General features: G+C 45.5%; 2 protein-coding genes and 1 long non-coding RNA gene across 6 annotated transcripts in view; 2 read left to right on the forward strand and 1 right to left on the reverse strand.

Annotated features, from left to right (window-relative positions):
* LOC141567440 (cell adhesion molecule CEACAM8-like) overlaps window positions 1–16315 on the forward strand; it is a 58558-nt gene extending 42243 nt beyond the window's left edge. The window contains exon 7 of the mRNA XM_074314230.1: window positions 14142–16315. Within this exon, the coding sequence (XP_074170331.1) occupies window positions 14142–14169 (28 nt within the window). The 3' untranslated portion in view covers window positions 14170–16315. The remainder of the gene's footprint in view (window positions 1–14141) is intronic.
* Window positions 1–16315, forward strand: LOC109435703 (cell adhesion molecule CEACAM8). 4 transcript variants are annotated; one of them, XM_074314232.1, is made up of 8 exons: window positions 1–225; window positions 1108–1470; window positions 5053–5331; window positions 5735–5989; window positions 11435–11561; window positions 12304–12356; window positions 13033–13064; window positions 14142–16315. In XM_074314232.1, the coding sequence occupies exons 1-8, from the start codon at window positions 162–164 to the stop codon at window positions 14259–14261; spliced, it is 1293 nt and encodes a 430-aa protein (XP_074170333.1). In that variant the 5' UTR covers window positions 1–161; the 3' UTR covers window positions 14262–16315. The 4 variants fall into 4 exon arrangements, with proteins under 4 accessions (XP_074170333.1, XP_074170334.1, XP_074170335.1 ...); XM_074314233.1 differs by lacking the exon at window positions 12304–12356 and having other exon boundaries at window positions 3–225; XM_074314234.1 differs by lacking the exon at window positions 5735–5989 and having other exon boundaries at window positions 3–225.
* Window positions 9318–21608, reverse strand: part of LOC109435704 (uncharacterized) — a 20922-nt gene continuing 8631 nt past the window's right edge. Inside the window, exon 4 of the long non-coding RNA XR_012490031.1 lies at window positions 9318–10855. This is a non-coding gene — a long non-coding RNA (uncharacterized LOC109435704). The remainder of the gene's footprint in view (window positions 10856–21608) is intronic.

Raw genomic sequence — 21608 nt, forward strand, 5'->3', positions numbered from 1 at the left:
GCCCCCGGCCCACGTGACCAGCGAAGCGCTAACTACCGCGGGAGGCGGCTCTACGCACTGAGAAGCAGAACAGATTGCACTGGTCGAGAGCGCTGCTTGTGAGCGTTTCTGGAGCCCAAGCTCTTAGCACCGAAAGAAAGACAGAGGAAGCAACAGACGTCATGGAGCCAGCCTCAGCACTTTCCCAAAGAGGGCACGTTCCTTGGCAGGGGTTCCTGTTGTCAGGTGAGAGGGGACAGTTCTCTACGGGTAGAAAGGAGGATGGGAGACACTGGCTGGGGCCATCTCCTGTAGAGAACACAGCTCTCAGAGGGTGGAGGGTCTTCTGTTTGGACCTGAGGGGAGAGGACACTGAAGCAGAGTAGGGTGGGGGAGGGGGGCCGGTAACAGGAAAACCCTCTGATATGGAAGTGTGCGGGGCAGGAAAACCTCAAGTACAGTAACTGTTACAAGTTATTTTTCAGTGAGGAGTAATTTCTGAAACTGATGATAACAATTTATGTCAGAGTGACACCAGAAAAAACTTAACCAGTGAATATAAATATTGTCCTTACCACCAACCTCAGAAATGGGCAAATACACAGCAGGAGGAGGAGGGCCCTGGGAACACCCATTCATTCAGCCAGGGGTATTTGCAGCCTGTTCCAGGCACTGAGGGTACAAGACCAGATAAGCCCCTGCCTGCATGGAGCTCACATTCCATGGGGAGGAGACAGACAGGAAAGATCTAGATGTGATGTCAGGTACCCACAATGCCATGAAGGGAACAGAGCAGGGAAAGGTCAGAAAGTGAAGATGGAAGGACATTAGAGGAGGTGGTCAGGGCAAGTGTCTCCCCAGGATGCCCCTGAGTATCAGCAGGGGTCTGAGGGCAGTGAGGGGGTGAGCCGGGCAGACACCTGGGGAAGAGTATTTCAAACAGAGGAAATAACAGGTTCAGAGGTGCTGGAGTAGTGGTGGCCATGCTGCTGACCTTGACCATGGGACACACACACACACACACCCCACAGGCTGAGAGATGAAGAGACCTGCTCAGGACCCAGGGCCTCATCTTTCCAGCCCAATACATACATCCAAATATTGATCAACTTCTCCCTTTCCTCCTAGTCTCACTCTTAACCTTCTGGAGCCCGCCCACCACGGCCCAACTCGTTCTTGAATTAATGCCGTCGTCCAATACTACGGAAGGGAATGATGTGCTTTTCCTTGTCCACAATCAGACTGATGATCTTATAGGCTATTCCTGGTTCAAAGGGCAAACACTGGACCGCAAACATCAAATTGCATCCTATAACTTAGGCTCTCAGAGCAATGCCACTGGGCCAGCATACAGCGGTCGAGAGACAATATACCCCAATGGATCCCTGCTGGTCCAGAAGGTCACCGAGGAGGACACAGGATACTACACCCTACAAGCCCTAAATTCAGTATTGCAGGCTGAAATAGTAACTGGACTGCTCTATGTATACCGTGAGTAATTCCTCTCTAATCTTTGGGTGTCGGGTGGGGTGAATTCTACTTCACACACACAGAGTGACAGCCTGGACTCTGCCCCCAACCCCTGCATTACGTCCCATGTTGGGGCTTCAATATTTAGTGCAGAACACACATAGTGGAGACAAACTTCACAAGATCTGAGTTCCCTTCCCGGATTCCAGCCCCTGGAGACACTCTCCCCAGAAAGAAGGACCAGTCTGATGGGAGCAACTCAGCAGAGGGAGACCAGTCTCAGTGCAGCCCCTGGGCCCCTCCCGTGGCCATGACCCCGAGAAAGACCCTGCAGAGCTTGTCAGGGCCTGGACTGAGTGGCCCCTTGGGATCCTCCTGGAGAAGCTCAGCCCAGGCAGCCCCTCCCCTGTCCCCTGTCCCAGGGCTTCTGACGCCAGGGACGCTGGGGATCCTGTGCCACGTTGGGTTTGGTCTCCTGGGCGGGGCTGACCGGGAGCAATCATTTTCCAGGTGCCTGAGCCCCCAGGCTCCAGAGCTGGTCACCAGCCAGGGCTCAGCCTCAGGAGCCACATCTGGGCAGGGCCTGGTCCTTCACCTGAGGCTGTGTGGAGAGCAGAGACAGACAAGGTCGTCGGCCATTAGCCGACTCCCTGGGTGTCGGAGACCCCAGAGCAAGGTCAGCGTCCCCAGGGAGGGACAGCGGAGAGGAGATGCTCCTGGCAGCTCATCCACCAAGGATAGAACCAGGGAGCCCTGTCTCGTGGATTAAATAATAACAGACACTGTTACCTTGGGCAGCACTTCTATTCCAAGCTTTAGGTCAGGTAATTGTGAAAGAGTTAAGATTCACAGGCAACATGGCAAGCCATTTACCATTTATCCTGTTTCATTCAGGGGAAACTGAGTGACAGGGGGACACACCATGACTGGCCAATCAGAGTCATGCTTACATCTGTCTGCAGTCACAGCCCTGTCCTCTCCTCCACCCAGGGCCCATTATGCAAATATAGACCCTGAAACCAGCTGTTGGTTCAGGTCCTTTCTTCTTAGGCGTCCCCAGTTCAGAGGGAGACATTCTGGTCTGGGGAGTGAAAGCAAATGGAAAATTAATCTGGTTTTACTCTAGAACCAAATCACCTGCAGTAACCACCACGGTCAGTGCTGGGACGCCCAGGCCTCCCCCTCAGGTGGCCGAGGCCCCGCTCCCTGCACTGGCCTTGAAAGCAGTTGTTTCCTGATGTGTTGGTGTCACTCCCACTGGAGTATAAAGGAAAGGACTTTGCTTCTCACTCCCCACTCCACACCTGCAACAAGCTCAGGGACCAACATGTAACAAACACTCAATTGCTTTTGATGCAGGAGGAAGGAATTATGGTGAGTGAATGAATGAATGAATGAATGAGTGATTCATAATCTCTACAGATTCTGGAACCTGGATGCAGAGTCCTCGGAGGTTTTGGCCACACCTGTTCCCTGTCCCTCCAGGGGCTGGGACCCACATTACACCCCTCTGACCACCTGCCCCCAAAGCCCCTGCAGGAGCCAAGTCTCATGGTGACGGTGGGGCTGCTTGCTGCGGGAGGGTTTTCCTTCTCTGGACCAGCCATGGGCTCCTGGTCCCTGGGGACTCTAAAGTCACCTGTGTTCCCCACTGTTCTGGCTCTCTGCTCCTTCCCTGTCCCTCGCCTGCCTCCTCCTTCATTCTAGCCACGCTGCCCTGCTCTGCTCTGCTTCCTCCACCTCGAAGCCTCCCAGGATTCTCCCACTAGCACCTGTGGCCAGGCCCACCCTCCTGGGCAATAGGAAAGGACACAGAAATGAGTCGGAGCAGCAGCCCCTGGCTCCATCATGAGCCAGTTTCCCCGGTCACCAGGAGCACGAGCTTCCGTGGTATCCCCGTCCAGGGCTCCTTCCCTCCCTGATACCAACAAGAGAAACACGCCACAGGACAGGGACTGTGACCCCTTGATCTGCTGTCTACATGACTCAACCAGGGAGTCAAAGGTAGAGCACAGGTCTGTCCCCAAAAGCTCTCGGGCTCACTTCACCCGACTCATGACACATCCTCCTCCTGGTGTGAGGCTCCCGTTCCTCCCAGTGGTTCCCGAGACCTTCCCAAGGTGGGGCCTGTGCCATCTGATGGCGTATTGCCTATTTCACACACGTGTGTCCTTGTGCTGACGCCTTTACCACAGGGTGGGATCCTCGCAGACAGTGAGATCCACAGGCCACTGTCCCTTCTCTTAGATGCTGTCCAGTTTGATGAATTGGCTCAAGATCTAGCTGTTTCCTGAGTTAGAGAGAAAGGGAAGAACGCGTGCCACGTGCCCGTGTGGGGGCTCCTCCCCATTCACCTGATCGTCCATAGAAATTGGTGACAGGGACCTTCTTCCTAAATTTGCTAACATAACGCATATTGTTTCTTCTAATTTGGGCTCATTTCTCTCTTTATACAACAGAGAAACCTAGATTTCCCTTCTGATCACTTCTGTCTCTTAACAGGACTCACATTCTCTTTCTCTCCCCAGGGAGGCACTGATTTCAAACCCACTGTAGCATCTTCCTTTCTTCACAATGTGACCTGGTTGGACTGCAGAACTGGTCTACGAACTTCAGTGCTGGACAGAGATTCCTCTAGAAACTTGTCTTATCTTCGGGGCATTGATAATAATTTTCACATATTCTTTTACAATTTAACTTCTCAAATTTCTGTGTCATAACTGTCTGCAAATGGTCCACGTGGGTCCGATTTTTTCAACAAGTCCATGCTCCTCCACTTTCCACAAGTCACCCCTTCTGTATTTGCTATTGTCTAGGAGGATTTCAGGGAGAATCAACATGATCCCCACTGCCCTCAGCAGTGGGAGAAGAGACATCAAAGACCAAGGGCTGAGAGCATGGTCCTGCCAAAGCCAGCCAGCTCCCGCCGTCCCCTCACTCGTTTCTAAATTATTCCTGGACTCTGCTCTATTCTTTACGGGGTCACTGTTTCTTGTCAGTCACCACTGAACACCCCACCTCATGGCCCTGTAGCCTAAGTACTGAACTGACTGCCGACCTGCTTCTGGGCTCCCCGTGTATTATTTCTGCTCAAACACCCAGTTCCAGGCCATAATTACTGCCCAGTCTTGCTGGGGTTTAAGGACTATGGGATGGCCCATCATTACTCACCTCCACGACAACCTTGGAAAGTGAGGCTTCCGTGAAAACCAGCAGTGCAGGTCTGTGTAGCTCGAAGGTGCTCAGCACTTGCACATTCCAGGTGAGCACCTCAAGGTTGGCCAGGCAGTCAGCTGGTCAGTGAAGAACGAGGACAGGAGCCAGGTGGTCTCTAACTCGCAGTCCTATGTCTTTCCGTGATAAAACCCTGATACTTAATTGACACTTGAGAAAGTCTGTGCTTCCTCCCAGATGTAGAGCTGGCGGCCTTATGTTCTCTGAACACTCAGAGCCTCATGCATTTGTCTTGTGATATACAGACCTGCCTTATTCTTTGAAGGACTCAGGTTGGCTGAGAGGTGAGAGGTGCCAACTGTGATTGACGATGCCTTTGGAGGAATCAAAGTTACCACACAGGGCAATTTCTCTCTGTTATCTGCACAGCGGAGTTACTCAAACCCACTGTCACAACCAACAACTCGGCCCCCGTGGAGCACAAGGACCCTGTAGTGTTCACGTGTGTATCTGAGATTCAGGACGTCACCTACCTGTGGTTGATCAACAGTCAGAGCGTCCAGAACAGTACCAGGCTGGAGCTGTCCCAGGACAATAGGACCCTCATGTTACTCAATGTCACAAGGAATGACACAGGACCCTATGAGTGTGAAATCCGGAACCCAGTGAGTGCCAGCCGCAGTGACCCATTCTACCTGAATGTTTTCCGTGAGTAACTTCTGTTCCTACCTGGCCCAGGCTGCCCGCCCTAATCCACACTGCGAGAGGCCAGGCTACATCGTCCCTCTCAGGTCCAAGTACGTGGACCCTCACCCTGGACACCCATACTAGCCATCACTCCCTCGCCCAGGCAAATCTGGGCATGCCCAGCTTTGAGCTGAGACTAGGAGGGGACGGGCTGCTCCTGTCTCGAAAGGCTTGGGGTCAATAACCTCGTGGGGGAAACTGGTTAATGTCTCAGACTCATGCTCAGTGAACGCAGGGAGTTATGGTTGGGACTTTTTTAAACTAGGTTGATGCAGCTCAGAAGGACAGTATGGCCTTTATACAGACAAGGAGTGTCCCCTTTCCTCTGATTACATCACATGTGGCTTTATTCTGTTTGCTCCAGATGGCCCGGAGGCCCCCACCATTTCCCCCTCAGACACCCATTACCATTCCGGGGCAAACCTCAATCTCTCCTGCCACGCAGCCTCTAACCCGCCCGCACAGTATTCTTGGCTTATCAATGGGAGGCCCAAGCAATCCACACAGAAGCTCTTTATAAGCAACATCACTCCGAAAGATAGTGGATCCTATACCTGCTTTGTCCATAACTCTGTCACTCGCCTCAATGGGACCGCAGTCATAATTATCACAGTCTCTGGTAAGTTACTCCCTGGACCACCAGCACTAAGCTCTGGGGTGGAAGTCTCTGATTTTCAGAAAAGAGCCTAGAGGTTCTCTGCCATCCCGCAGCCATGGATACAAGCAAATCACAAATTCTGCCCCTGAGCCCTCCTAGTACATCTCTGTAGACTCTCTCTTCTCCTCGCTCTTCTGATTTCTCATGGTAGAGTGTGGGTCCAGCCTCACAGTGTAGAAGGGGGTTCTCTCAGCCCCAGAAAGCCCCATGTGGTCGAGGGAGCTTCACAGGGGAAAAAACAAAGGTGCTCAAGGGCAAGTTGCTTCTTTTGTCACTAACACATTCCTCCTGTCACTTCTTTATTTTCTGTTACCTACTCCATGTGCTATAATGAACATACAGGGCTTTGAATCAAGCTCACCTCTTTCCCCCCAAACAAAAGGATAAAACCACCTATAAGGACGGATGAGCAGGACAGACTCCTGCTCTCTGCTCTGCTGCAGGTTCACCTGGTGACTGACTCTGCTCTGATGCCATCTGGGGTAGAACAGAGGCCCGTGGAGAAGTTGCATGGGCGGCCTATCCTCAATCTGGCCAAATTGTGCCACCAATCTACACCTGAGCCATCATCAGTCCAGGCCGCACAGAAATGGGAAGGAAAGAGGTGCGGGGCAGGCTCCTCTGAGCTGTGTCCTGGCTCTGAAGTCACCAGCTGTGTAACGCTGTGTGACACCAGCATATATGATATACCCAGGAGAACAGTGAATGATAGTGGATACTTGAAAAATAGATAGGTTCATCCATGAAGTTCTTTCATAGAACAGAAGGAGCAGTGCCAAAAATTTATAGTTTACAGAGAAGGCTAAGAGCAGCAGCCTATTGTTAAAACTGTGACTACTTTTCTCTAGAGATTTTCTCTGCTAGTCACTCCACAGACCAGGAAGGGAAAGTCCTATTCAGATTGGGAAATGCTTTAGATTGGAGTTTCTCCAGGTCCTAAGGTCATGGCTAGTCATTCTCTAATAAATTATTTAACAAAAAGAAAATGCCTTCCCTTCTCTACGTAAAGCTACCATACTGGAAAGGCGAGGGGGTCTGATCTTTTTGAAGCTCACGAAACCTCTAGGAACGTGACCCCCTCAGACTGGATGTGCAATATAAATGACCCCTTGCCCCATCCTGCACCTTCCTGGGAGGATTGTTCTACCAGTGGTGTGCAAAGTGACAGAACTCACAGGGGCAGACTATCGATCAGGAGACCATTACAGTAAACAGAATGGAAAGTGGTTAAAAGCTCAGTCTCTGAAACTAATATTCTTAGTTTCTTCTCCTGGGTCTGGCACTCACTGCGACCTTGCACAAGATTATTTTCTTTTTTCGGTTACTATAGATTATGTGGTAAAATATACATAAGATTCACTATTTTATTCAGTTAAATATACAGTTCAGTGACATTAGTACATTCATATTAATGGTTGTACAACCATCACTACTATCCATTTCCAGAACTTTTTCATCTTACCGTACTAAAATTCTGTCCCCATTAAACAATAACTCCCCACTCCCTAACTCAACCCCTGGTAACCACCATTCTACTTTCTGTCTTTATGAATTTGACTATTCTAGGTACCTCGTATAAGTGGGATCATACAACATTTGTCCTTTTATGTCTGGCTTATTTCATTTAGCATAATATCTTCAAGGTGCATCCATATTGTAGGATATATTATAATTTCATTCTTTTGTTGAGGCTAAATAATATTCCTTTGTAATGTATACATTACATTTTGTTTATCATTTATCCAGCCATGAATATCTGGGCTGTTTCTACATTTTGGCTGCTGGGAATTAGGCTGCTGTGAACATGGGTATACAAATACCTGGTCAAATCCCTGCATTCAGTTCTTTTGGGTGTATACCCAGAAGTGGAATTGCTGGATCAAATGGTAATTCTTTGTTCAATTTTTTGATGAATTTCCCTACCATTTTCCACAGTGGTTGCATCATTTTACATTCCCACCAGTAATGCACAGAAGTTCCAGGTTCTCCACAAACTTGCCAACAATTGTTGTTTTCTGTTTTTGTTTTTTTTTTAAAAAAAACGTATAATCGCCATCCCAATGTGTGCGAGGTGGTATTTCATTGTGGTTTTGATTTGCATTTTCCTAATGATTAGTGATGTTGAGCATGTTTTCATGTGCTTATTGGCCATTTTTTGAAATCCTTTTTTTTAAATTGGGGAATATTGGGGAAGAGTGTGTTTTGCCAGGACCCATCAGCTCCAAGTCAAGTCATTGTTTTCAATCTAGTTGTGGAGGGCACAGCTCACTGGCCCATGTGGGAAATGAACCGGCAACTTTGGTGTTATGAGCACTGCGCTCTAACCAAATGAGCCAACTGGCCTCTCCCTTATTGGCCGTTTTTATATCTTTGGAGAATTATCTGTTCAAGTCCTTTGCCCATTTTTTTATTTGATTTTTTTGTTGTTGAGTTGTAGTTCTCTATATATTCTGGATATTAATCCCTTATCAGATATATGATGTGTAAATATTTTCTCATTCTGTGGGTTGTCTTTTCATTTTGTTGATAGTGTCCTTTGATAACCAAAAGTCTATAATTTTAATGAAGTCAAATTATCTAGTTGTTGTTGTTGCTGTTGCTTGTGCTTTTGGTTTCATATCCAAAAAATCATTACCTAATCCAAAGTCATGAAGCATTCATCCTATATTTTCGTCTAAGAGTTTTTGTAGTTTTAGCTCTTCCATTAGGTCCTTGATGCATTTTGAGTTAGTTTTTTGTATATGGTGTCAAGTAAGGGTTCAACTTCATACTTTTGCATGGATATCCAGTTTTCCCAACACCATTGGTTGAAAAGCTTTTCTTTTCCCCATAAAACGGCTTTGAGACCCCTGTCAAAAATCAGGATATTTGGGGCCCCTTGAAATTGCATAGGAATTTTAGGATTAATTTTTTATTTCTGCAAAAAAAAAAGTCATTGGGACTTTGATAGGGATTGAGTCTGTAGATCACTACTTTGGGCAGTATTGTCATTTTAACAATATCATGTCTTCCAATCCATAAACACATAATGTCTTTCCACTTTTTTATGTCTTTGATTTCTTTCAGCAATGTTTTATAATTTTTCAGTGTATGAGTCGTTCACCTCCATGGTTAATTCCTAACTATTTTATATTTTTTGATGCTGTTATAAATGGAATTGTTTTATTTTCCTTTTCAAATTGTTGTTAGTGTATAGAAACATATTTTTGCATGATGATTTAGTATCCTGCAACCTTGCTGAATTTATTATTTCCAACAGTTTTTTGTTTTTCGGGTGTGTGTGTGTGTGTGTGTGTGTGTGTGTGTGTGTGTGTATATTTGTGTGTGAGATCTTTAGTGTTTTCCACATGTGAGTTCATGTCACCTGTGAAAAAGATCATTTTACTTCTTTTCAATTTGGATGCCTTTTATTTCTTTTTCTTGCCTAATTGCTCTGGCAAGCACTTCTAATACTGTATTGAATAGAAGTAGCAAGACCAGCTATCCTTGTCTTGTTTCTGATCTTAGAGGGAAAACTTTCAGTCTTTCACCATTGAAAATGATGTTAGCTGTGAGTTTTTCATATGTGGCCTTTGTTGTGTTGAGATAGCTTCCTTCTATTCCAATTTGAGTGTTTTTATCATGAAAGAATGTTAAATTTTGTTGAATGATTTTACTGATTCATTCTCCTTACTAGTTATAGGTCTATTCATATTTTCTACTTCATTGTGATTCTATCTTGGTAGGTTTTGTGTTTGTAGGAATTCGTCCATCTCCATCTAGGTTATCCAATTTGTTGGCATACAATTATGCATAGTACTCTTGTAATTCTTCTTATTTCTGTAGAATTGATAGCAAGTTTCCCACTTTCATTTCTGATTTTAGTCATTGACTTTTTTTCTTAGTCAATCTAGTTAAAGGGTTGTCAGTCTTGTTATTCTTTTTTAAAGAATCAACTTTTGGTTTCACTGATTTTTCTCTACTGTTTTTCTATTCTCTATTTTATTTATTTATATTCTAATTTTTATTATTTCCTTCCTTCTGCTAGCTTTGGGCTGAATTTGTTCTTCTTTTTTTCTAGTCCCTTATGTTGTAAAGTTAAATTGTTGGTTTGAGGTCTTCTTTTTTAATGTAAGCATTTACAATGACAAATTTCTTGCACAAGATTCTTAACTTCTCTGAGCCTCATATTCCTGAACTGAAAATTACAATAAGTGTGCCTGCTTCCTGGTATTGTTTTACAGATTTAATGCAATAATCAATTAAACACTTAGCAAAATGCCACACGCAGAGGAAATGTTCCGTGACTGTTAGCTGCTGTTATCACTACTATATCATTAGCCTCTATGAAGTCAGGTAGTCCTAGTGTCAAATCTCAGATCCACCTCTTACTAGCCATATGACTTTGGGTAAAATTTTCACCACTCTGAGCCTCAGTTTTTTCATCAGTAAAGTGGAAATAATGTCTATCTGACAGTGTTTAGCACAGAGACTGGCACATAGTAAGTATTCCATAACAGTAATAATGATATTAACATTAATATTAGTTATCAACCTTGATAGGTGGGGGCAGTGGAAATAAAAAAATGAAAAAACAAATGCAAAATGTATAAGGGGTGCATTACACATAAATCATTGGGACATGGTTACTGACCAAACATGGGAAAGGCAAAATAGGAGTTGAGTGCAAAGTTCCAAGCCTGGTTTGTTACTTTTCATCCCCTGAGATGCAGCCAAGATGGGATTAGACATACAAGCTATTTATTGGGAAACATGCCTGTGAAGGAAAGTGGGATGGGAGTGGGAGAAGCCTGGGAGATTCCTCAGCCCACAGTGCGGATCTGATTCCTGTAAAGGAAAAAGAGAAGGAAGTTTCAGGGTGCAGTGCAGTTCTAAGAGAGGATCCACAGGGATGATGGGGGGCGGGGGGTCTTTGAGGTAACTTCACCCATCAGAGGGAAAGCATTTCTCACAGAACTGGGCTTATTTCATATCCCTGCTGGGAGCCTTAGGTAGCGTGGTCTCCATGCAAAGGAGGCAGTGAATTCAGAAAGCACCGCCTTCCGTCAATGAAGTCCCCCCCACAACAGACCTGACAGGCACATATTCATGGCCGCAACCATGAAAAGTGGGAAGTAATACAAAAGTAGCAATCAGCCTTTCTCACATTTCCAAAGCTTCAAAAATATCTGAGTGCAGAAAGGCCAGGATGGAATTGAGGCAAGTCTGACCATCAACCTAGAAATACAGTGGCAAAAATATTACAAGGTTATAGTCACTAATCATCTCACAGCAGCCTTCCCACAGAAAACGTATTCCTTAGAGGAACAGGTAGAGACTGCTTCCAGCTGAGAGTTTTTTCCCAGGGCACCCGCACTGTAAAATCATGTCACCTTCATTCATTCTCCTCTTTTCTATCCTCGACAGATGAGTCAACACAAGGAAGTTTTGGCCTCTCAGCTGGGGCTATTGCTGGCATCGTGATTGGAGTCCTGGCCGCGATAGCTCTGATAGCAGCCCTGGTGTACTTTCTGTATATCAGAAAGACTGGAGGGTATGGTGGCCTTTCTCTTGTCCTGCTTTCCCCAAGGCTAACCGCCACGCTTGGGAGAGGGAAGGAGACTCCCCTCTGTCTCTGGGCCTGCATCTGCTCCTCCTCCTTCCGAAACCCCTGCTTCTCGGCACTAATTCCTGTGGTCTCTCCTTCCCTGGGTTTCAAACTTCCTGTACCCCACTTTCTCTTGGCCTGGTTATTCCCATCCCCATCTGGTTTACCGTGGGCGGATCAAGTTCTATTCCTTAGTCCCCATGCAGGGAAGTCATGGTCCAAGAAGGAAGACAAATGAGGATGACAGGAGGGGCAGGAGAAAGCGAGCTGTGTGCTCTGTCAACCATAGGAGGACGGGGGTGAGGGGAGAGGGATAGGACAGGGAGAGAACTTAAGAAAAAGCAGAAACCAAAGGCCTCTTGAGCAACAAATAGAGAAAAGGGAAAAAAAAACCCCACAGCATCTACCTACAAAAGGGAAAGGTGTCAGAGTACACATAGGCTCAGAAGCAGTTGGAAAAGAATGGACCTAATGTGAACCTCAGGCAAGAGGAAAGGAGTGCACACTAGAAGGGATGGTGGGTACATTGAAGAGGAGGCCCTATGAGCAAAGGCAGGGCCAACCCTGGTATGACTAACTGAACACTGAGGAGCCCCAAGGAATTATCTGCTGACAGTGTCCTTCCTAAGTCAAGGAGCAAAGATGCTATGCTTGGGAATAGCAGTCACAGTGTCTGATATTTATTTAGGGCAAGCGACCAGCGCGAGCTCACAGACCACAAACCCTCAGCCTCCAATCACAGTAAGTAAAGCCATCACCCAGTGAGCGTTGGTGTGTTCTACCACATGCCCTGCCCTAAGCAGGGAATCCTGGATTCCCAAATACTCCCTACCTTCTGAATTTGTAGAGGGCATCTCCATTTCCCAACCTTACGTTGGCATAAGTCCTCACATCCTTCTAGCCACAAAAGATCCCGCTGAGACACAGCCCCGGGAGAGACTCACTCGGCCTAGGTCACGCAGGCCTAAGTAAGATGGACATGTTTCCAGGAGCCACCCCTCACCCTTACTCCTTCCCTCCTGCCTCTTACGGATGTGGGCACTGTCCTTTGGTGAGACATTCCCTGTCTTGTGGCGCTCTGGGTGCTGTGGGCCTCAATGCCCCTCTTTGCCACTGCGGCCTGTTGCTGAGGAACACATCTGGGCAAAAATCAAGGCCTTTGAACTGGGAAAAATCTTCAGAAGTGGACTGAGGCCTCCTCCTGCTCCCCCTCTGGTACTAACACCCTGGGTCTGGACCCCAGACTCTGAGGAAAGCTAATTCCTTAGGCAATCACGGGCTACCTCCCTACCCCATCTTCCCACCACCTGCCATCTGCTTCAGCTAGAAATGTGGACAGCTTAGGACCACCACCCTCTAAGGCTGTAAGTTAGCTTTGCATTTTCATGGATTGGTAACTCTTCTTTTACTTCCCCAGGTCAGGGTCATTCTGACATCTCACCTAACAAGGTAAGCACAGCTAGTTTCACTGGCTCATTTGCTCATGGAGCTATCTCTGTGTAGAATGGATTACTCTTGAGGACACAAATGCGAGAGCCAGTTTGGGTCAGAGTTCCTCAATGCAGCAACAAACAAAGACATATTGGTTAGTTACTCGCTTGGGTCTACCTCATGCAAGACCTTGGACTCTGGAGTTATCGCCAACACTTGTTTGAGTCCTGGTTATGACTCTTAGTAGCTGTGTGACCTTGGGCAAGTAACTTAACCTCTTTGATCCTCAGCTTTGTCATCTGTAATTTGGGCATGCTGCCCACTTCAAAGAGATGTTGAAGAAATTAAATGAGATAACAAATGCAAAGCACCAGCCCAATGCCCAACACCAGAAGGCACTGAGTCATTCTCCCTTCTCTCCCTTCAATCTGACCTTGCTCTTACTGTCAAAGGATAATGTCCATTCCAGTCGGTCTGAGGTCTTTGTTCATTTACTTTATAATAATTTTACCAAATTGCACTCATCTTAGCCTTTCAGTGGAGCACACACACACACACACACACACACAGACATCCTGAAAAGTGCTTCAATCATAAGCATGTGACGACAATGTATAAATTTTCATGAGTTGAACATACCCACGTAAGCAGCATGGAAATCAAGAAACAAAACATGTCATCCCTCCCCAAAAACCCTCCAGTCCCTTCCCTCCAAAGAGGAACCACCATCCTGAATTCTAACGCACTGGGTTAGTTTTGCCTGTTTGTGCTCTTACATTGAAAATCATAGCATATCCTTATATGTGTCTAGTTTCTTTCATTCAAAATTGTTTGTGAGATTTATCCATATTGTTGTATGCATTTGTCGTTTTTTCTCATTGCTGTATCATCATATTCCTTTGTGTGAATACCATAATCGGTGTCTTCCAACGATCGTCAGAGGATGTCAGCAAGCAGAGCTAATGGGTAATAAAAGCCCATCTCCAAAGCCAGAAGTTTCAAAGTGGTGATAGCAGGTGACGCTGAGTCACAGCAGACAAGCTGAGGGCCTGACCTCTGACACTGACCTAACTGACTGCTGCTCATGCCTTTCAGGTCGCCGAAGTGGCGTATTCTTCCCTGAACTTCAGTGTCCAGGAATCAAAGAAACCAACTTCAGCTTCCCCATCGTCAACAACCACAGAAACGGTTTATTCAGAAGTAAAAAAGAAGTAATGCAAACTGCCCTGCTCGCTGCACTGCTGAATTATCCCAAGCTTCTCATCTCCATCACTAGGAGATCTCTTTACCCTCAGGAAAAAGTAGAAGCCTCTCCCCCTCTTCACTCCCTCTGGAGGCACCTGCCCATGCCTGGTCACAGCCCCTCCCTTTAGTGTCAACAGATGGAAAGCTACATCCGGAGTCTGTAGGAAGCCCAACGTTCTTTGTTATTGAAAGTTGGCAAAGCAGACCTTGAGATAGAGCTGTCAGAAACTCCTGCCCCTCTCCTTTCCTGACCTAGACTTGTTCTAAACTTACCTTTCAGAGCATAGTCATTCCTTCCCATCCCTGTCCTCTCCTGTGGGAGTCTAACTGGAATGTGCCTTAACCTTGAGAGTTACGTCCTTATCCACTAAATTGCATGTGCCAGAAAAGGAGAGAAAAAGTAAAAGCTTCTTCTCTCTCTCCAAAGCCTGGTGTAAACCCACCACACCCAGGAAAGAATATATACATTACTAGTTTTTAACTGGAAAATTCTACACCTTTGTCCACTGGCAGGGTGTCTACCTGTAGGATCAGAGCCTAAACACCTTGCTGCTTGGCTGGAATACCATCCAGCCCTTTGGTGAGCCTGTCTTCAGAGAATCCACTAGAGGCAACTAGGAAAACTATAGGTGATTCCCAATGGAATTTTTTTTAATCATGTATTTTTTAATAACTTTATGGGATTTAGTCAAGGAAATGCCTACAGAAGAAGGGGGTTACAGAGAACTACCCTTCTGAGATTATTTAAATAATTATTTAAGAATGCACAATTTGAAGTATTGGGCTTTTTCCCGTTTCTCTAAGACATACCACTGTTTTAATTTTTGTAACTCCTTATTTATGTGAATGGGGTTATTTGTACTTAGCTGCGTACGCCAATCTGAGGGCCTTCGGTATGAGAAGCCACCAAAACCCCTCACGTCCCCTCAGCTAGGAGTTCTTCATGTCAGGGGCTCCAAATAGAAAAGAAGCAGTTTTCTTACTCATGGTTAGAAGTGGCTCTGACTCAGTTTCCGTGGATCTCAAGCCAATCCCCAGCCACCATTCTATTCCATGTCTGTACCGCGCGTGTCCTGTGGGTCTGCCCCACTCCCTTTCTCAGGAAACCTGGGCCTCTGCTGAGGAGTGTTTGACCCCTGAGAAGCGGGTGTCCCACAGGCCACACTGTCCCTCACACTGTTGACGTTGTTTACAACCTGGAGCTGCACTGGTGCTGATGCTCATTCGGGACCTGGGGCATTATCACTGGGACTAGGTTTCCTGAACAGTCTCTGAAATCTGTTTTCTCCCATGGGGTCTGAGTCCCAATGTGTCAGAATAAAAAGGAAGGGCAGGAGGAGAGGCAAATGTACTTCGTAGCCAGCCTCGACATAGACGGACTCTCTGGGGCTGTTGAGAGGAAGGTTTCATTTGATATTGATAATCTGATCTCATGCTGTGTCTAAGAGAACCCTCAGTGAAGGTTAGTTGGGGGCAGACGGGTGGCTCAGTTAGAGCACGAGCTCTGGGCAACGGGGCTGCCAGTTCAATTCCCACATGGGCCAGTGAGCTGCGCCCTCCGCAACTAGAAGTCAACGAGCTGCTGCTCAGCTCCCAGGTGGCCAGATGGTAGGAGCGCGTCCTCTCAACCACAAGGCTGCCAGTTTGACTCCCGCAAGGGATGGTGGGTGCACCCCCTGCAACTAACAATGGCAACTGGACCTGGAGCTGAGCTGTGCCCTCCACAACTGAGACTGAAAGGACAACAACTTGACTTGGAAAAGTCCCAGAAGTACACTGTTCCCCCAATAAAATCCTGTTCCCCTTCCCCAACAAAATCTTTGGGGGAAAAAAAAAAGAGGGTTAGTTGGGAGTTCTCTGTACTCAGGTACCTCTTTCAGGGATTTCTAATCCTGACAGACTGTATATACTTCCCCTCATCCATGCTATTCTGTGTTATTTAATTTTGCCTGGCTAAGGCCACTCTTGAATTATTTGTAAAATTGGCTCTATATTTATAATAAAAATTACATATCAAACATCAACACGCTGCCTTACCGTTGATGCTACTTAAGACAATGTCTTCTTTACAAGCAGAAGAAAGAGAAATTGCTTAACTGGGAATCAAAGTAAAGTCTATTCTAAGTCTACAGATATTTGATCTAGTGATCAGAGAATTAGCCAAATCCATTTGCACACCTGCTAACAAAGCGAGTCCATCTAGAAGTCATAGGCCACAGCTGCAAACTGACTGAAAGAAACTGTTTTCCTCTGGGAAAGAAGATGATTTCAGGGGTAAATGATCTCCCAGCCTCTTTATTAGGAATAAATAACACTTCCCCATGAATCAGATGCAGCAACAGAGTTTTCATCATAGGAGCCTCCACATGTTCTGACATATAGAACTCTCTCTAGCACCTTCTATCTTCCTTGTCCCCAGTTACTTTTTTTGCCCCTTCATAGGGTCAGATCTCTTCTAACCAGAATAACCTTCATTTATTAATTCCACGAAATATTAGCCTGTTACCTCATTTCCTTCACTTCCAAGCAATTGAAACGTGTGCTATCTTTCCATTTCCTCATCACTGAATTTCTCCTCCATCCCCAAGACCACTAGAAGCAGCTTAAAATCAGTATCCACCTCTTAGCCAAATTCAAAGGTATGTTCACTGTCCTCACGTAGTTCATTTTTCCGACATCTAAGACCACAGACAACTTTTTCTTGCTTCGGTGTCCTTCATCTGTCCCCACCTCCCCACTGCACCCCACACACACCAGAGTTAGTACTCAGAAGCTGCTGTCTCCCTCCACACCTTCTTCCCGCAGCTTCAGTGACCTCTCTGCAGATGTCTCATACATCTATATCTCGAGACCCTATGATTTCCCAGAACTCCTGACATTCACATCTGAATACCTTCTGAAATTACTTCCCATTTAAACTGGCTTTCCCTCACAGCTCACTCATTTATCTCAGTGACAGCACTGTTTCCTCAGCTCTTGCTTTTTGTTTCCAGATTCCATGCAACAGCAAAGCCTGTCGATTCTTTTTTAACACCTCTCAGCTGTGTCCTTCTGTCCATTCCCACAATAGTAAACAAGCCAGGCTCTCAACAACTCTGCTGGAAATAGACCTTCACGTCTTCTCCCTGGTCTCTACTGAAATCTTTCTTGTACACCACTGCCTCATTACATGACCCTCCTAAAAATTGGTTCCCTCCTACTCAAGAATCTACAGTGGCCTGCCCTGGCCTATCAGGTAAATTCAAATTTCTTCCCCTCTACTAATATTACTTTCGTTACCACTACCCTCTAGTGTAATTCCTCCATTTGAATTAGATCTGCGTCTTTACCCATCCATGCCCCTCTACCCCATACACACATATCATTCTTAGTCCCAATAATATGCCTGAAAACAAATACACAGGGCAATATTCCCTCTGTTATCTCACAAAGCAGTGACCCACATCGTTCATCACAAGCACAATTCTGAGCCCAAGGAGGATGAGGCCCTGTAATACTGGTGTGTGCACCTGAGACTCAGGATACAACCTCCCATCGAGACGCTTTTCCTAATGACCAATTTATGTATCCATGAAATCCTTACAGAGCACCTACTGTGCTACAAGTCTCAGTGTTAGACCCCAGGCAAGAGACACAAATGAGAAAGGCAGGGTCCCTACCTCAAGGAACATAAATCCTAAGACAGGAGATCAGACTTGAGAAATTATTATAATACAAAAATAGCAAGAGATAAATGCCACAAGACAGAGAGAAATTCAATGGAAAATATGGCTACTCATTAGAATGACTAGGTGTCATGTGGGGCCTCTGGTCTCGCTCCCTACATCAGAACGCAGGATATGGTGAGGCCAAAAAGGAACACCCACGGAGCCATAGATAGGGGAGTCATACCACTATAGTTTCTCTGGCGGCTGGGTTGGAGACACAGGAAGCAGGAGCCACACGATGCACAATCCACACTCCGCTTCTCTGCCAACCAACCAACAACCAACCAACCCCCTAGCGTAGCTACGGCAGTTATATTAGTGGCCAATGGCTAACTGGTTACAGCTGATGGCCACCCAGTCACAGCAAATGGGCATCTGATTACAGCTGTTGGCCATCTAATAACTGAACCAGCACTTTTCCATGTGAGGCTGAAAGCCTGGAAACTGCTCTCTGGGACTCTGTCCCCACACTGGGAAAATTTTAAAAACTACTGATACTCAGTCCCCACCCACAGATTCTAATTTAATTGGTGTGGGGTGGAACCCAGGCACTGGTCATTTTTTAAAGCTTCCCAGATACTTTTAAAGCCAGAATGGAGAACCTCTACTATGATAGGTAGGACTTGAACCTAAAAGCAGCAGTTTTTAGCCAGGAGTATAAATCAGAATTGCCTAGGTGTCATACGGGGTCTCTGGTCCCACTCCCCACACAAGAACGCAGGATATGGTGAGGCCAAAAAGGAACACCCACGGAGCCATAGGTAGGGGAGTCATTCTCGCTGGTGGCTGGGTTGGAGATACAAAAGCAAACATCTTCCAGTACCCAACAAGGGGTCTTCCTGCACCCCAGTCTCACTGGCAGCAGGGCGAGACACAGGAAGTAGGAGCCACATGATCTGCAATCCGCCGCCTGGTTCTCTGCCTGCCAGCCAACCAACCAATCAACCCCCTAGCATAGCCATGGCAGTTATATCAGTGGCTAATTGGCTAACTGGTAACAGCTGATGGCCAACTAGCCACATTTGATGGCCATCTTCTACCTGAGCCTGCATATTTCCATGTGAGGCTGAGAGCCTGGAAACTGCTCTCTGGGACTCTGTCCCACACTAGGGGACTTTTTCAACATACATAATAAGCCTATAAACCATTCCTGAGGAAGTTGATACAGTACGTCTAGGGTGAGACTGGAGCTTATATATTTGAAAAGCTCCCAGGTGAGTCTCACATATATTCCATGTTAGGAAACACTGACCTAAAACATAGGTAGGATTGAAAAATTGGGGAGTTGGAAAAGTTGCATTTCTGTAGAAACCAAGGTTGATGTAAGGAAGTTCTTCCAGCAAAATTAAAATCAAATTTTGAAGCCAATAAAGAACATCATTGAAACTTCAAAAAAAAAAAAATTGGGGAGTTGGGAGAACATTCCACAAGGTAAGCATAACGTGAATATTGTATTCTGCAAGGCATCGAGAAGTAGTCAAAAAGAAATTATTGGCAAGTAGCTGAACTTTAAAAGGCTGATGGTACCAAATGTTGTGAGGATGGGAAACAACTGGTGGAAATATGATGTGGCACAACCACTCTGGAAAAGAGTTTGGCATTTTCTTGTAAAGCTAAATATACTTATACAGTTCAGCAATTCTATTACTAGGGTTTTACCCAATAGGAACGAAAATATATGTCCACACAAACAGTTATACTTGAATGCCCATAGCAGCATTATTCATAATCGCCAAAACGTGGAAACAACCCAAATATCCATCAACATGTGAGTGGATAAACAGACTGTGGTCTAGCCATACAAGGGAATGCTAATCAGCAATGATAATGGCACAGACTGCTGCTAAAATGAGATGGATGAACCTTCAAATATTATGCTGTGCAAAAGAAGCCAGACACAAAGGAGCACGTACTATAAAGATGCTATTTAAATGAAGATCAAGAATAGGTGACAGTAATTCATAGCGTTAGAATTCACCATGGTGTGGGGTGGGGAGGGCGGCTAGAATTAACTGCAAAGGTGCACACGGAAGAGTTTTGAGCTAATGGAAATGCTCTCCATCTCAATTCAGGTGGTCATTTCACAGGTGTATACATTTACAAAAATCCAACTGTACATTTAAGATGCATTGCTGTATGTATTTCAATGTATTTTAATTTTACTTCAGTTTTTAAAAACTGAAATAAGGAACAGCTAATTCAATCTAACAGGTAAAAACACCTGTATTCATTTTCTATTTTTGCAAAACAAATCACCGCAAATCTAGTGGCTTAAAACCACACCCATTTATTAGCTCACAGAATTCAATTCCTTGAAGTAATGAGACTGAGGTCCCATTGTCCTGCTAGAGACAGCTCTCAGTTGCTGCAAGGCATTCTCAGGTCCTCACTACAAGGTCCCCTCCATCTCAGCAATGGAGACCATCCCTTCAATCGAATCCCTCTCACACTTCTACTCTCTGATTTCCACTTCTGGGATCAGCTGGGGAAAAAACTGTCCGCTTTAAACGGTTCATGTGATTAGCTCAAGCCCACTCAAATAATCTCTTTTTGTTAAACTCAGTCAACGAATTAGTCACCCTAATGATATCTGCAAAATCCTTTTTGCCACATAAGGTATCACAGGCATGATGTCTCATCACAGTCACAGTCACAGGGGTCAAACTTGGGGTGCATCTCAGAAGTCTGCCTACCACAGCACCAGAGGAGAGCTGTCCATACTCTCAACATACTCCTTCAGAGTTCCTGTTCTGAAGAAACAGTGAAAAAGCCAAACTTGGTCAGTCCAAACTCAAAGTGAGAGAACAAGAGACTAAGGACAAAAAGCAGAGGCAGGCAAGACAGCAAGGGCCCATTTCCCTCTGGCCTGTGCGTGTCTGAGTCACAGGGACACTCACTGCCCCCGACCTTTAGTCATGTTCACAGGCACTGACAGTAGCTAGCATCTAAATGAACCCCGAACTAAAGTTATCAGAAACCAAAGTCACCCCAAGAGACCAACCAAAAATGACAATAAGACTACACTAATTCAACCAGGATATTTTATAGATTTCTGATGATTCATTCATTCAACAAACATTTATTAACGATTTACTATATGTTGAGCACTAAACTGGGTGCTGAGAAGGTGAAGATAAAAAAAATAAACCCTTACTTCGATCTTTATTCAAACAACTCTATTGTTAAAAAAGGGGGTGGGGGGAAACAAAGGAAGAAATGAAAGAATAAAGAAAAATGGAAGGGAAAGAGGGAGGGAAGGGAAGGAAAAATATTATGAGATAATTGCAGAAATCTAAACATTGAATATTTTTTGATATGGAGAAAGTATCAATTTTTATGTGATAATGGTTTGTGGTTATGTTTTTTAAAGAGCCCTTCTGTGTTAGTAATACAACTGAAATATTAACAGAAGAAATGATTTGATGTCTGGGATTTGTTTCAGAATGATCCAGTTTGGGAAGGGAGTATAGATGAAACAAGATTGGCCATGAAATAATTGCTGAAGCTGGTGATGAGCACGTATAGATTCATTATATTATTAGCTTTGCTTTTGCAACTATTTGTAATTTTCTAGGGGAAAAAAGTCCTTGCTCTCCAGAAGGTTATAACA

The sequence above is a fragment of the Rhinolophus sinicus genome, linkage group LG11 (assembly GCF_036562045.2).
Source record: "Rhinolophus sinicus isolate RSC01 linkage group LG11, ASM3656204v1, whole genome shotgun sequence".
Lineage (NCBI taxonomy): Eukaryota > Metazoa > Chordata > Mammalia > Chiroptera > Rhinolophidae > Rhinolophus > Rhinolophus sinicus.

Bases quoted from the DNA above. Each gene is read 5' to 3' on its own strand.
- LOC109435703 (XM_074314232.1), top strand. From the start codon at position 162: ATGGAGCCAGCCTCAGCACTTTCCCAAAGAGGGCACGTTCCTTGGCAG. The intron at 226-1,107 runs GTGAGAGGGGAC...CTTTCCTCCTAG, and splicing joins GCAGGGGTTCCTGTTGTCAG to TCTCACTCTTAACCTTCTGG. The intron at 5,990-11,434 runs GTAAGTTACTCC...TATCCTCGACAG, and splicing joins CATAATTATCACAGTCTCTG to ATGAGTCAACACAAGGAAGT.